This window comes from Physeter macrocephalus, chromosome 8 (assembly GCF_002837175.3).
Source record: "Physeter macrocephalus isolate SW-GA chromosome 8, ASM283717v5, whole genome shotgun sequence".
NCBI lineage: Eukaryota > Metazoa > Chordata > Mammalia > Artiodactyla > Physeteridae > Physeter > Physeter macrocephalus.
Window position 1 is genome coordinate 28,308,886 of NC_041221.1, and position 12,940 is coordinate 28,321,825.

The 12,940-nt window shown below is 46.2% G+C and overlaps 1 protein-coding gene and 1 long non-coding RNA gene across 21 annotated transcripts in view; one reads left to right on the forward strand and one right to left on the reverse strand.

Annotated features, from left to right (window-relative positions):
- LOC102989342 (uncharacterized) overlaps nucleotides 1-5,483 on the reverse strand; it is a 52,268-nt gene extending 46,785 nt beyond the window's left edge. For 6 of the 15 annotated variants that reach the window (XR_003680869.2, XR_003680867.2, XR_003680874.2 and 3 more), the window contains exon 1: nucleotides 5,324-5,477. This is a non-coding gene — a long non-coding RNA (uncharacterized lncRNA). Of the gene's footprint in view, nucleotides 1-1,499; nucleotides 1,591-5,016; nucleotides 5,298-5,323 lie in introns of those variants that run through there. The other 9 variants (XR_008618028.1, XR_003680868.2, XR_008618026.1 and 6 more) reach the window with 7 other exon arrangements.
- A 137-nt stretch (nucleotides 5,484-5,620) lies between these two features.
- The window catches only part of OTULIN (OTU deubiquitinase with linear linkage specificity), an 84,418-nt gene continuing 77,098 nt past the window's right edge, over nucleotides 5,621-12,940 (forward strand). For 3 of the 6 annotated variants that reach the window (XR_008618029.1, XR_003680876.2, XM_028492816.2), the window contains exon 1: nucleotides 5,643-5,909. Coding sequence is in view for 3 of the 6 variants with exons in the window: in XM_028492816.2 (XP_028348617.1) it covers nucleotides 5,758-5,909 (152 nt within the window). In the remaining 3 variants the exon portion in view is untranslated. Of the gene's footprint in view, nucleotides 5,910-8,733; nucleotides 8,827-9,486; nucleotides 9,604-12,940 lie in introns of those variants that run through there. The other 3 variants (XM_007102339.3, XM_007102337.3, XM_028492815.2) reach the window with 3 other exon arrangements.

Below are 12,940 nucleotides of genomic sequence, written 5' to 3' on the forward strand. Positions count from 1 at the left end.
CAACTTCTTCTTAGAAAAACTGATTTAGTTTGACTTAATTAGTTTACACACTTGCTCTCTAATAATTTAGTTCTGTAATGCTGGTTAAAAAAACTTTGGACATTCCCAATATGCACATATACATTAAAAATACACGTGTACCTCTGTGTTTATGTATTATGTATACTATAAAACACATACACAATAGTAATTTTAAAGGATTAAAGATGAAATAATTAAATTTTAAATTTAAATCTTTCTATTGAAGTACAAAATAAGAACATGATTTGACATTCTTCCTTACTTTGGAAAGTCTTGGTTTATCATTTTGTGACATGGTGATTTGAGTTTGATTTTTTTCTAATATAATAGACTTTGGGGGGAATAGTTTTATATGTATAGAAAAATGGATATGATAGTACAGAGCTCCTATATACCCTTTACCCAATTTCTCCTATTACTAACATCTTACATTAGTATGGTATACTTATTACTTAATGAGCCAATTTTGATCCATTATTGTTAACTAAAGTCCATAGTTTATTCATACTTCTTTTGTTTAACCTAATGTCTTTTTCTGTTCCAGGACCCCATCCAGAATACCACATTTAGTTGTCATGTCTCCTTAGGCTCCTCTTGAGTGATAGTTTCTCAGACTTTTCTTGTTTTTGGTGGCCTTGACAGTTTTGAAATGAACCGGTGAAGTAATTTTTAGGATGCCCCCTAATGGAGTTTGTAATTTGTCCGGTGTTCCTCTCATTAGACTGGGGTTATGGGTTTGGAAGATCACAGAGGTGCGGTGCCCTTTGCATCCGATCATATCAAGGTTACATACCATCAATATGATTTATCACTGAGTTCAGGTCGCATTGTAACTTGGCCCATGGGTAAGTATTCATTTCTGCTAAGGTCCATCAGCAAGCCAAAACTTGTTTCTCACAAGGAGACTAATTATCTTCAGAGGATGGCAGGGCTTTGCTACAAAATCCTAAAGGTTTGCATTGTGATTCACTTATATGTACTTGCCAAAGACTCCAAATATCATCTCTATCTGCCGCTTCAAGCATCACTGGATCAACTGAATCATATGACCCAAGTGGCAAAGTAAGTTGCACAGCAGCCTGGACCATTGCAGAGACTTCTCTTCTCTCACTTGGTGTTATGCCTCTTTTTTCTAACAGTAGGAAGGGCCAGATGTAACAACTTATCCTTCACTTAGAAGTGATATCTTGATATACTCAACTCCACTGGACCCCCAGAAATTTCACTGAGGTAGAAGGCCTCTGAATTGGGGTGGATTTATTTCCCATCCTCTTGACATGCAAATATCTTACCAATATGTGTACAGTAATTGGCACTTCCTGTCTACCAGGACTAATCAGCATATCATCATCAACATAATAGACCAGTGTGATGTTCTGTGGAAGGGGAAGGGGATTTAGTCCCTGCAGACTAAATCATGACATAGGGCTGAAGGCTCGATATAACCTGTGGTGGGACAGTGAAGGTGTGCTACTGACCTTGCCAGTTGATTCCTTCCGGTGGTCTTTTTCAACACATATAAAGGAAAAAGCATTTGCCAGATCAATAGCTGCACACCAGGTACTGGGAAATGTGTTGATTTGCTCAACAATGAAACCACATCTGGAATAGCAGAGCAACAGGGATCAACACATAATCGGATTTACAAAAATCCAGTCATGCTCCAAGATCCATCTGTCTTCTGCACATGCCAAATAGGTGAGTTGAAAAGGGATGTGATGCGTATCACAACCTTTCCAGCTTTCAACTTCTTGATAGTGGTACTAATCTTTGCAATCCCTCCAAAAATGTGGTATTGTTTTGGTTTACATTTTTATAGGTAGCAACAGTTCCAGTGGCTTCCATTTGTCCTTTCCTACAGTAACAGCCTTCACTCTACAGGTCAGGGGACCATTGTGGGGATCCTGCCAGCTGCTGAGCATGTTCATTTTTTATGCATTCCAGAACTGGGGAAATAACCACAGGATGTGTTCAGAGACCCACTGGGCCTAATGTACGATGAACCTGAGCTAAAATTCCACTGATAATTTGACCTTCACAGCCCCTACTCTGATAGGTAGATACTACAGTGATATTTTGGGTTTCCATGAATTAGGTCAAAGCCACTGTCTACTAAGCCCCAAAAGTCTGGTTATTTCCTTTCCCCCAACGAACAGTCACTCTTGTTGATGGCTATAGGACCCTATGGGGAAGGCTGGGGAAAAACTTTATATATTTTTGGCACTGAAGTAGGGTCCTTCCTCAAGAAGACCTGGCCTCCCCTTCATTCAGAGTTCTGGGTATGTAAACTGGGTCAAGCCTGGGAACTGATTGAGGGGCTGTGACTTTCTGTTTTGGTGACACAAGTTAGGGTTTCTGTTCATAGACCCAGAACTCTTCTGCTTATCTATTTTTTGGCTGCACTGTGCAGCTTGTGGGATTTTAGTTCCCTAAGGATTAAACCAGGTCCCTCAGCAGTGAGAGCACTGAGTCCTAACCACTGTACCACCAGGGAGTTCCCAGAACTCTTCTGCTTATAAAGACCAGGTAAGAATTTAGTAATTATCCATCTATTTCTTTTCTAGGGACACCATGATCAACTAGCCAATACCACAGGTCTCTGTGAGTCAGACAATTCTGATTACTGCTTTGGCTCAGCTGTCCATTACAGCAACCACACTGGTACCTACCTGCCACCCTGAGATCCCATCACCACCACTGCATTTAAGAATCTCAGTTTGATGATAATAGGTTCCATTGTAAGCTACATCTGAATACAGAGAGGAACAATTGCAGATCTCTTCAAGGGTGCTGGGACTCACTTCACAAATTACTTCTCATAGTCATGTTGAAGGGTAATGTCCTCTGGACCCTCCGAGGTGGGTGAGAAAGTCTTACATGATAAATCAACTCTAAGATTCCCATCTTCCCAAGACCTTGCAGATCTTCCTCTACAGTATCCTAGGCAGTTCTGGCACTTCAACTTCATTTAGTGTAGGCACTTTTGGGTGGAAGGAAGTCAAGTGATCAATGGTGTTTTTGCTCAGTTTCTTCTCACAGTGGGTCCATTGGGCTCTGAAAGCCATCTTGTGGTTATTTTCTTAGTTCCACGGGTACAATTGGAAGAGACACACTCAGCAAACAATCAAACAATCTTTTTCTAACCCTTTGAGGTAAAATGTATCTGCTTTGGAGGCTCTTATCAATAAATTCAGCCTGATAGTATTTTACAAGCCTTCATCTTTATCCCTGTATTAATTTCCTAGGGCTGTTACTGCAAAGTACCACAAACCAAGAGGCTTAAAACAACAGCAACTTATTCTCACAGTTCTTAAGAGTAGATATCTGAACTCAAGTTGTGAGCAGGGCCATGCTTCTCCTGCAGGCTCTTTGGAATGACCTTAGTCTTTTCCTAGCTACCAGCGGCTCCTGGCATTTCTTGGCTTCTAGCTACATCACCCCAATCTCTGCCTCCATCTTCGCATGTCCTAATTCCTTCTGTGTCTATATATGTCTGCATTCTCTCTTCTTATATAAGGATACCACACATTAGATTTAGGACCCACTCTAATCCAGCAGGACCTCATTTTACCTGATTACATCTTCAAAGAACCTATTTCCAAATAAGGTCACATTGCATTTCCAGTTGGAGAATGAATTTTATGGGACACTAGTCATCCCACTATAATCCCACACCCTTAACATCCATACAAAATTTGACTGCATATTCTTTTGTATGCTCTGAAATTTTTTAGCACGTGTATTTTACTTTTTCAAATAAAATTAAAGCAGAAAACCTGCCACAGTTCTTTGCCATAAAATGCAAGTATTCTTTTCAGCCAGTTTCTCCCTTTGATGCCCATTACTACATAGTCTCCCTATACTGGCTTCCCTGTGTTGCCCTTCTCCAACCTTTTCTCTAACTGAAGACAAAATGACATTTTAAAATAATCTCCTTCCGATCTTTCAAGGAGGATCAAACACAAGGTTCCTCGTCAGCTGAAGGAGGCTTTTCAAGATCTGGTCTCCAGTACCCTTCTTCCAGGTTCAACTTTCAATAAAACCCCATTATGAAACCGTTTTACCCCTGAACCCCTTGTAGGTTTCCGAACTGCCCAAGCCATTCCCTTCCTCCATACTTTGGCCCTGCGCTCTTTGCCCGTTGTACCCATGACTGCTGCTCATCTTTAGCAGCTACTCCGCTATTCCCTCCCTGGACAGGAAGCATTTTTGTCTTCTCATCTTTGAAGTCTGTTAATATTTTCCCTTTGCTCTTGCTCCTCCTAAATCAAATTTCCTATTTTTTTTTTTAAAAACAAATTTTATTTATTTATTTATTTATTTATTTTTGGCTGCATTGGGTCTTCGTTGCTGCAGGCTTTCCCTAGTTGCGGTGAGCGGAGGCCACTCTTCGTTGAGGTGCATGGACTTCTCACTGCAACAGCCTCTGTTGTTGCGCAGCATGGGCTCCGGGCTTCAGTAGTTATGGCACGAGGGCTCAGTAGTTGTGGCTCGCAGGCTCTAGAGCGCAGCCTCAGCAGTTGTGGCACGTGGGCTCAGTAGTTGCGGCTTGTGGGCTGTAGAGCGCAGCCTCAGCAGTTGTGGCATGCGGCTCAGTAGTTGTGGCTCGTGGGCTCTAGAGCACAGGCTCAGCAGTTGTGGCACGTGGGCTCAGTACTTGTGGCTTGCAGGCTCTAGAGTGCAGGCTCAGCAGTTGTGGCATGTGGGCTCAGCAGTTGTGCCTTGCAGCCTCTTGAGTGCAGGCTCAGTAGTTGTGGCTCGTGGGCTCTAGAGTGCAGGGTCAGCAGTTGTGGCACGTGGCTCAGTAGTTGTGGCGCACGGGCTTAGTTGCTCAGCGGCATGTGGGATCTTCCCAGACCAGGGCTCTAACCCGTGTCCCCTGCATTGGCAGGCGGATTCCTAACCACTGCGCCACCAGGGAAGCCCCCCAAATTTCCTATTTGAAAGAATGTAGTCCAACAACACACACACACACACGCTGCTGCGCTAGCTCACCGGTTGGGTAGGACCGCGTCCCCCTTCTCACGGAGGGGATGGCTGTGAACTCAGCTCTGGAGCGACAAGCCCAGCACCACGCCGAAGGCCAGAGCCCGTCGGGCTCCAGGCTCGGGGCGGGTGGTGACGGCATCGCCCCTGGGAGGCTGGGGAAGCAGCACATCACCCACTAGGACCACATCCCTCGCTCTACAGCCGAGGAAACTCCTCCGGCGGAAGGCGAGGCTCCGAAGCCCAGAGCGACACTGTAAGGCTCCCAAACATATTAGCGCCCTTCACGCCCCAGGCCGGCCCTCCTCCTCCTCACCGAGGCCGACTCCCGCCGCTCGTCCAGCGCTTTCTCTCCTTCACGCCTGGGGACACGAGGACAAGTAGCTGCCGCGACTCCTACGTCAACGACCGCGCGCGGGGAACTCTGGGGCTGGCCGGCGGCGCACGGGGGTGGAGCACGCGCAGTAGAGCTTCGCGTGGGCGGTCCTCTCTGGCGGCTCGGCCCGCGCAGGCGCATGCGCAGGCTCCGCGTTGCAGGACTCCCGGCCGTCGCGGGCCTCGCCCCCTCGCCGCGGGTCAGAGGCCACGGGGCGGGCGGTGGTGACGCGCGCGGAAGTGTCCTGTGAACCGTCGGTAGCCGGCGGGCAGCAGAGCTGCAGCGGCTGCCACGGCCGGGCGCCCCGACGGGAGGGGCTCCGGATCGCTGGGAGGCGGCCGAACCCCTGTGGCGCCGCCGCCGGCGGAGGCCCCATGAGTCGGGGGACGATGCTTCAGCCTGGAGCGTGGCCGGGGGAGAGCTGTGCCGAGAAGCCGGCGCGGGAGGCGGGGGCCGCGGCGCTGGAGGGCGAGAAAGCGGTGGCCGGGGGGCAGCCGCGAGCCGCGGTGCGGTGCCCGGCCGAGCAGTGAGTGCGGGGCGCGGGGCGGGGACGACGGGGGCGGCGTGGGGCCCCGGGCTCGGCACCCACGGGCGGGCGTGGAGTGGGGTGAGGGGGGCGGGGGAGCAGCCGGCGGAGGGCCCTTCGCCCCCTTGCTTTTAAGTAAGGTCGTCGGTGAAGACACTTTTGTATCCAGTGTGTCCGATGAGAAAAGTGTTTCCGGAAGGCGCGTTTTAAAATTCTGGTTATCCAGTACCCTCCCCCGCTTTTTTGACATTTCCATAGTTCTAAAGCTAAAGAAAGCTCCAGCAACTTGGGAAACAGACTCCAGAAGCATACTATCTTATAACCCACTCCATTAGCGCTTTCCCCCAACCTGTTGTGGCAAGGGACTAAGGTTGTCGCTGTCACAACCCCAGGAAAGCTGAGCCACGCGACCTGTTTGTTCTTGGAAGGCAAGTCTGCGCTTGATGAGCGTCCCACCTGTTGGACAAACTTTGGACGGAGTCTGCCCCAATTCTTTTGCCCGTTAGCTGCTTAAATAGATGTCCCCAACCGCCTTGATTTTTAAATGTGAAAGGCAGTGCTGCTTAGATCAATTCCTTATTGAACTGTAAAGGCGGCTGCGTACATCGGAAGAGTTTATAGTTTCTGCAGGGATTTGGGGGCAAGGGTGGAAGCAGAATATAAACTTGAAAGATGAAACTTTAATGCATTTTCAAGTTCTAGTCACATATAAATGCCTTTGGAATTCCAAAATTGACAAAAGCACTCAGGTAACCAGTTTGACAGAGATCTTAATTGGCCGGAAAGTGTGCTTTTTTCCCCCCATTTCCTAAAAAGGGGTCCTGGGGGAGCTGTTATTGCAGATAATGTATTACAATAATTCTCGCTTGCATGGCTCTTTATCGTGGGCTTTGACCTTCTCCTTGAGCACCCAAGCCCCTTGGGATGGTATTATCAACACTTAATGGGTTAAGATTTAGAGCAGGAGGTCTCAAACGCCTGCCCCCAGGAGCTAGGCAGGTGTCCCATGGGTTCCTGGAGAGCTGAGTCCTATGGGGACAGGGTCCACTAAGTTCCAGCCTGTAGAAGATTCCAGATATTCTGACTTTAGTTTGAAATGTCCTAATTTTTATTTTATTTTAAAATTACATCCAGGTGTTTCACTTTTATTTTTTAAAATTTTTTGTCCGTGCCACACGGCTTGCGGGATCTTAGTTCCCCTGCCAGAGATCATCACCCGTGGACTTGGAGGGAATTCCCCTGATTTTTAAATAGTAGCCTTTTATTTTATTTTTTAATTGAAACCGCTGTGCAGGCCCATGTGTGTGCAGATGTGGCTGCAGTTTTGCTCCCTGGCTTTGAGCCCTACCTAAGGCTGTGCAGCGGGTGAAGTTGGGGTGCGCATGGGGCTGGTCTTTGTCTCTGCCCCTTCCCAGCCCGTGCTAGTTCCTGCCTGCGGCTTCCAGGCTGACTGCTGCTGCCGCACTTAGGCCCCGGTGGTCTCAGCTGTGCTCCCCTCCTAGCGGCCCTGGCCCTCAGATGCTGCTTCTCAGCCTCAGCAGTGTCGTGCCCTCCTGGGAGATGCAGAAACTTTGAAGTCCAAATCACGGTCCCCCAAATACACAGAGTTATCTGGCAAGCTTTTCTGCTGGATGTGGTTCCCAGAGTCTGAGCACCTGGGGAAATGGGTCATGGTGCAAAAGGAACACTCTTCCCTGACGAAAAGGTTTTGTGGCACAGGTGCCTCTTCTCTCTACTGTCAGTAGAATTATGGGTGTGGAGCTGAAGGGAATGTAAACAACCCAGCCTAGGTTTGTCATTTTATCTGTTAGGAAACTGAGTTGCAGATTTGATAGGTGCAGCTTGGCCAGGGAGGCACAGGGAGTAGGTAGGTTTCAGGGCCAGGTTCCCTGATGCCTGGTGGGGGGCCTCCCCCCATGTCTTTCTGGCTTTCTCAGAAAAACTAGGTAGAGGGACATGACATATAATCATGCAGACTTCACTTTTTTTTTTCTGGAATAGATATTCCAATTTGCCATTTATTTACTAGCTTAATTTCTTTTTCTTCCTATTTTCATTGTCTTTGATGATCTTATTCTCTTTTAACTCTCATAAGAGAGCAAGGGGGAACCTTGGGAAAGGAGGTGAAGATAACTTCAAATATCAGCTTCTGAACATCATACCTTACGTTCTGGGCTTCCTTGTTTATTATATGGGCAGTGGGGTTACTTCTCATTGTACTCTGATATTTTCTTAAGGGCTAGAGAAACTGTACTGCAGCATATAAACATTGCCATTATATAGTTTGTAGTATAATGTGTACACATCAGTTCTTACATGATATAAGCAGCCTAATAGTTGAGTGTAGGTATAAATAAATAGTGTAATGCCTGAACTAGGTCCTAAAATAGTTTTTGAATCTTGTGCTCTTCTGTCATTGGAGCCAAATCCCTTCTTCCCACCCAGAGAGTTAGGTTTTACCTGCACAGGAATTGAGTAAAATATTTGCATCTGGAAATATGAAACACCATAAAATGCAGATGTTTTGAGATACCCGGCAGAGTCATTTTAATTCATTCAGTAGATAGAAATTATGGATACAGATCACAGCCCAACTTTTGTAGCCATTATATTGTACATTGGGGCTGTGACTCTGAGAGGTGCAGTGAAGGGTAGGGGAAGGGATGGCTCATTTCCTACAGGCTGTACTGTAGGACACAAATTCCTTGTGACTAAGCTTACTGTGTTTTGCAAGGGAGAGAAATAGTGGGGAAGAAAGACGTAAAAGTCATGGATAAGCTACTTCCTAAATCTTTTTCCTTCCTTTCCTTTCTTTTTTTCTTAGTTCACTTGAGAGCTGTGGTTGGCTGACATCCCTTGGACAAGCCCTAAGGATGGCTCACAGGATGATTCAGGGTCCCTTTTGAGGAAGTATTAGGTCAGACCAGATTCAGTTGACTTTTTTGGAAATTTCCTCACTCCTCCTATCAGCAGGTCTCCTATATGCCATCCCCTGCTCACCTGACCCATACAGTTGAAACTTATGCTGTGTCACTCTTCCTCTTAGCTAAGCTAATACTACAGTCCTTGAGGACCAGGATGGTTCTGGGACATGGTTGGCGGCCAGGCTAGACATGCTTAGGGAATTGAGAAGTGAGACTACTCCATGGTCCTTCTCTGTCTGCCTGACGGTGGGACAGGGTTTGAATCTGGGGTCCACAGGCTGGCTGTGTGTAGCGGGGAGCATGATGTGTCTGTGTACCCCTCTGAAGTGGAAGGCAAAATTATGCGTGTATTTATGTTTTTCTGGACTGAGGTTCTGAGGAAAGCTGTGGATTCTCAGAAGGGCTGTGAACAACAAACTGTGAAGCCATTGTCCTCGGGTGTTGCTAAATGTGCTATTGTGCGAATGTGTTTTCCCACCCACCTTAGCAGCCCCGGGGAGGGGGGTGGCTGTCTTTAATGGGGTAACAGCGACTCCCTCCTGCCCCTTCCCCCTCCTGGGTGTAGAACCTGCTTCAGAGCTGGGATGCCTCTGAGAAACCTCCTTGTTGAGGGTGTCTGGGTTGTCCCCAGACACCTCTGGAAGTCACGTGGAGCAGCCCGAGCCAGTCATGGAAAGTCCACTTGCAGATTGGAGGTGGAATTTCAGCCTGGGTGCCGGTACTTTCCTGCATTTGATGTGTCGTTCACGCATCTCTACAACTGCTAAGAGGTGGAGAAAGGCTGGGTTGAGTGGTCTTTGCTTTTCCTGTGCCTGTGTGGGATGGTGCGTGGTGTCACTGTGGTTGACACTTTCAGCAACACTGCCTGGGCCATTAGTCTTCTAGGACAGACCAAGTTAAGCATGAACTGCCGCGTTAAAGTCCAGAGAGCTGAACAGTCATACTCAGTTTAGCTTTTTTAGATAACTAAGGGAAGCTTGGTGCAAGTGTTCATAATGGTGAGTGATTAAAGTGCTGTCTTGTTAGCTTTGCATATGTTAGAATTCACTTTTTCATATCATGTGTTTACTTGTATCAGAAATTGAAAAACTGGCTTCACAGAAATGTCTTCTGCTTCACTGAGCCCTGTGTTTTTAGCTTATAGCTTTTGTTTTGGGGAGTAGTGTAATTTTGTCTACATGTAGTAAACATTTTAAAATTAAGTTTTCAAACATTTATTGTTATCCAGGTCTTTGAAAAGAGCAAGAGGAAGGTTATAATTTAGTAGACAATGTCATGTAACCTACTCAATGGTGTATATTGCCTTAATATTGAGAGTAAAATAATTCATCTCTGAGAGAAAATGGGAGCTTGAAAATACTTTAACATTATGGTACTAAACTAATAATTTTCTAAGTAGGAATTATTAGCATTTTGGTTTTAAAATTTAACTCGACTCTGTACTTGAGTATGACTCACATGCCAGGGTCCCCAAGAAATCAAGTCAGATTTAAGACTTTTACTTTTCTTTACTACTTTTCTAGTGATTGGTATGTTTTCTAGAAGGAAACTTTTTGCTGTATTGATCATTTGAGCCTGTGGACTTCAGTGGCCTCTTTGTGCTAAATGGTGGACACTCCTCATCCCCACCCCAACTGGACATACACAAAATATTGCCCGATTTCTGAAACTGGTCAGCATCAAGGATTTTCTCTTATATAATATCCCCTTTCCTTGCATTGTTTCACTGTCTTCCCTTCCCATGACAAAAATTTAAACTTCTAGCTATTTCAGATTCCCAACTTTAAATATAATTTCTTTTTGTTGTTATTTTCAGCTTTAATATTTTGATACTTTAAAAAAGTTAAAGCAGAAGTTTATTGAGTGAAGTATTTTCTTAAATAAAATTATTTTAATTTTTCTTGCTTTCACACATCTCTCTCACTTTCCAGTTGATGGTCCTTATGTTGGATGAATATTTCATTTTGGCTGTTAAATGTCTTATTTTCTGATCATATTGATTGAGCTTTATTGCTTGAACTTCTAACTTATCTTCTCTCCAAGGAGATACAGTGGCTTTTAAAAGCCATATTATAGTTTCCCTGGTGGCCTTGGCAAGTTAGCAAATGTCCTTGGCCACATGTCCTTGGTGGCCATGGAAGTTGGCCAACATTTGTGCAGGGAATCTGAATGAAACCTAGTGTGGCTAAAGTAATTTGAATATACTCCGGGCCTCCCATTCCTCAATTTCTGCTTTACTTCTTTTGTATCTCTTGAGTCACCGCATTTCTATTACCAGTAATCTCCCTTTTTGCTCTGTCTTCCTTTTGCATTTAGTTCTCCTGTTGACCTCTTTGCGTCCCTTTGCTGTTGGTCTTTGGCGGAATTTGTATTTTCGGCTGTGCAGAGAGATGCTTGTTTAGAGAACCTCCTCTGGGCACTGGTGTTGCCATTGCACTTTGGTTATTTTGTAGATTAGAAAGGAAGGAGACAAGAGTGCAGGCGAATATGCCTGCCCGTAGCCACAGAATTCACTTGAAGTGCGAATAGATTCATAGTCTGTTAGAACTAAGAACTGGAAGAGGAACCATGTAGATCATTTAGGTCTTGTCTAGTCTTCTTGTTTTGAAGATGAGAAAACTGAGGCCAAGATTAGGGAAGTGGCTTCCCCAAAGACATGCTTCTGATAATGATACTGTGAAAATGATTCACTTAAATGCCTGTTTTATAGGATCAGAATTTCTCTTCTATTTGATAAAGCTAGGAAGGAGGCCAAAAGATAACATTAAACTATTGAAAAAAGACCTTAACACATTTAGTCACTTTTTATTTTAAGCATTTGATGTATAGTCCCTGCGAGTCTGGTTTCTGTTTGCTTTTAACCCTGGCACAGGCTCCATGGCTGACATCACACCTGTTACTTGAAATCTCACTGGGGTAGAGCACATGGAAAGTACCTTTTCCCTAGTATGTCACCTCAACCTCACAACGTTAAAAAAGACAGGCACACACGCCCCATCACCTTTACGTGGAGAGAAGAAAAGGAAAAAAGGAATAAGAAATGATCTTATCACTACTCTACACGAATGGATGTAGCATGAAAATTAATAAGGCTAGCTAACGTTTTTGAGTGCCGAGTATTTATGCGTCTGTTTTCACAGCAGTCTCTTGAGGTGAGCGCTCTTACTGGCCTTTTTACAGGTGGATACATTTAGGTGGTGAGAAGTGTGTTCACTTGAGTTGCACGGTCATACGTATGGCTAGTGAGGAGTGGTTGAACCCTGGGTGGCTCCAGCCATGGCACCCCCAGCGAGGCCACCCACACGGCATGTGCCCTGAGGTGGTAGGTGGCAAGCCATTCGTGCCGGGGCATGGATGGACCAACCACGGGTATGAAAGCACAGGCTAGGGTCGGTCAGGTGTTTGCACAGAAGTGTGGGTGTGTGTAGAGCAATCACAGAATACAAGCTAGAGTGGTGGGGTGGGTCCAGATTTAGACTTCCTTGCTTATATGGGAGCCATTGAAGGCTTTCAGAGGGGTGGAGGATATGTTAGTGCCCAGCTCGGTCTGTCTCTCTCAGCGGCCCTTCTTCTGTCTCTTGTTCCCTCTCACTTGGCCCTCTTTCCTCGGGCTGGGCTAATGCACGCGGAGCTGGGGAGCTGAGGGAGTCCAGGATGTGAGTCCGTCTCTCGAGTCATTCACTCAGTTCCTTAGTAACTCCTCCTTTCTGTGTCCAATGTCCAGTGTGCCTGGAGCCTCCTGTCTTGTGTGAGGCGTTGGGGTGTGCTGTCATGGGGAGGGAGTACTGGGAACTGGGGGTCTGATCTCTCCTGATGTGTACACCTGCCAGTTTCCTTGTGTCTCCTATACCCTCTGAAGCACTTGGCACCTCCAGTTCCCGAGCCTTACTGGGGCCCTGCAGGGTGTACTGGTCTCCCTTCCAGCAGATGCCCCTCCACTGGCCTCGAGGCTTCCCCTGTCCTCTGTCCCTTCCAACCCCTTCTTCCACTTTTGGACGGTTTGGGCTTTCACATGTCTTGTGGTTTCAGCAAAGATAAAGTTGGCACTTCTCTTTCCCATCATTGTCACGTTGTGGTGTATCTTGAGGGGAAAAGGAGGCATCTTAA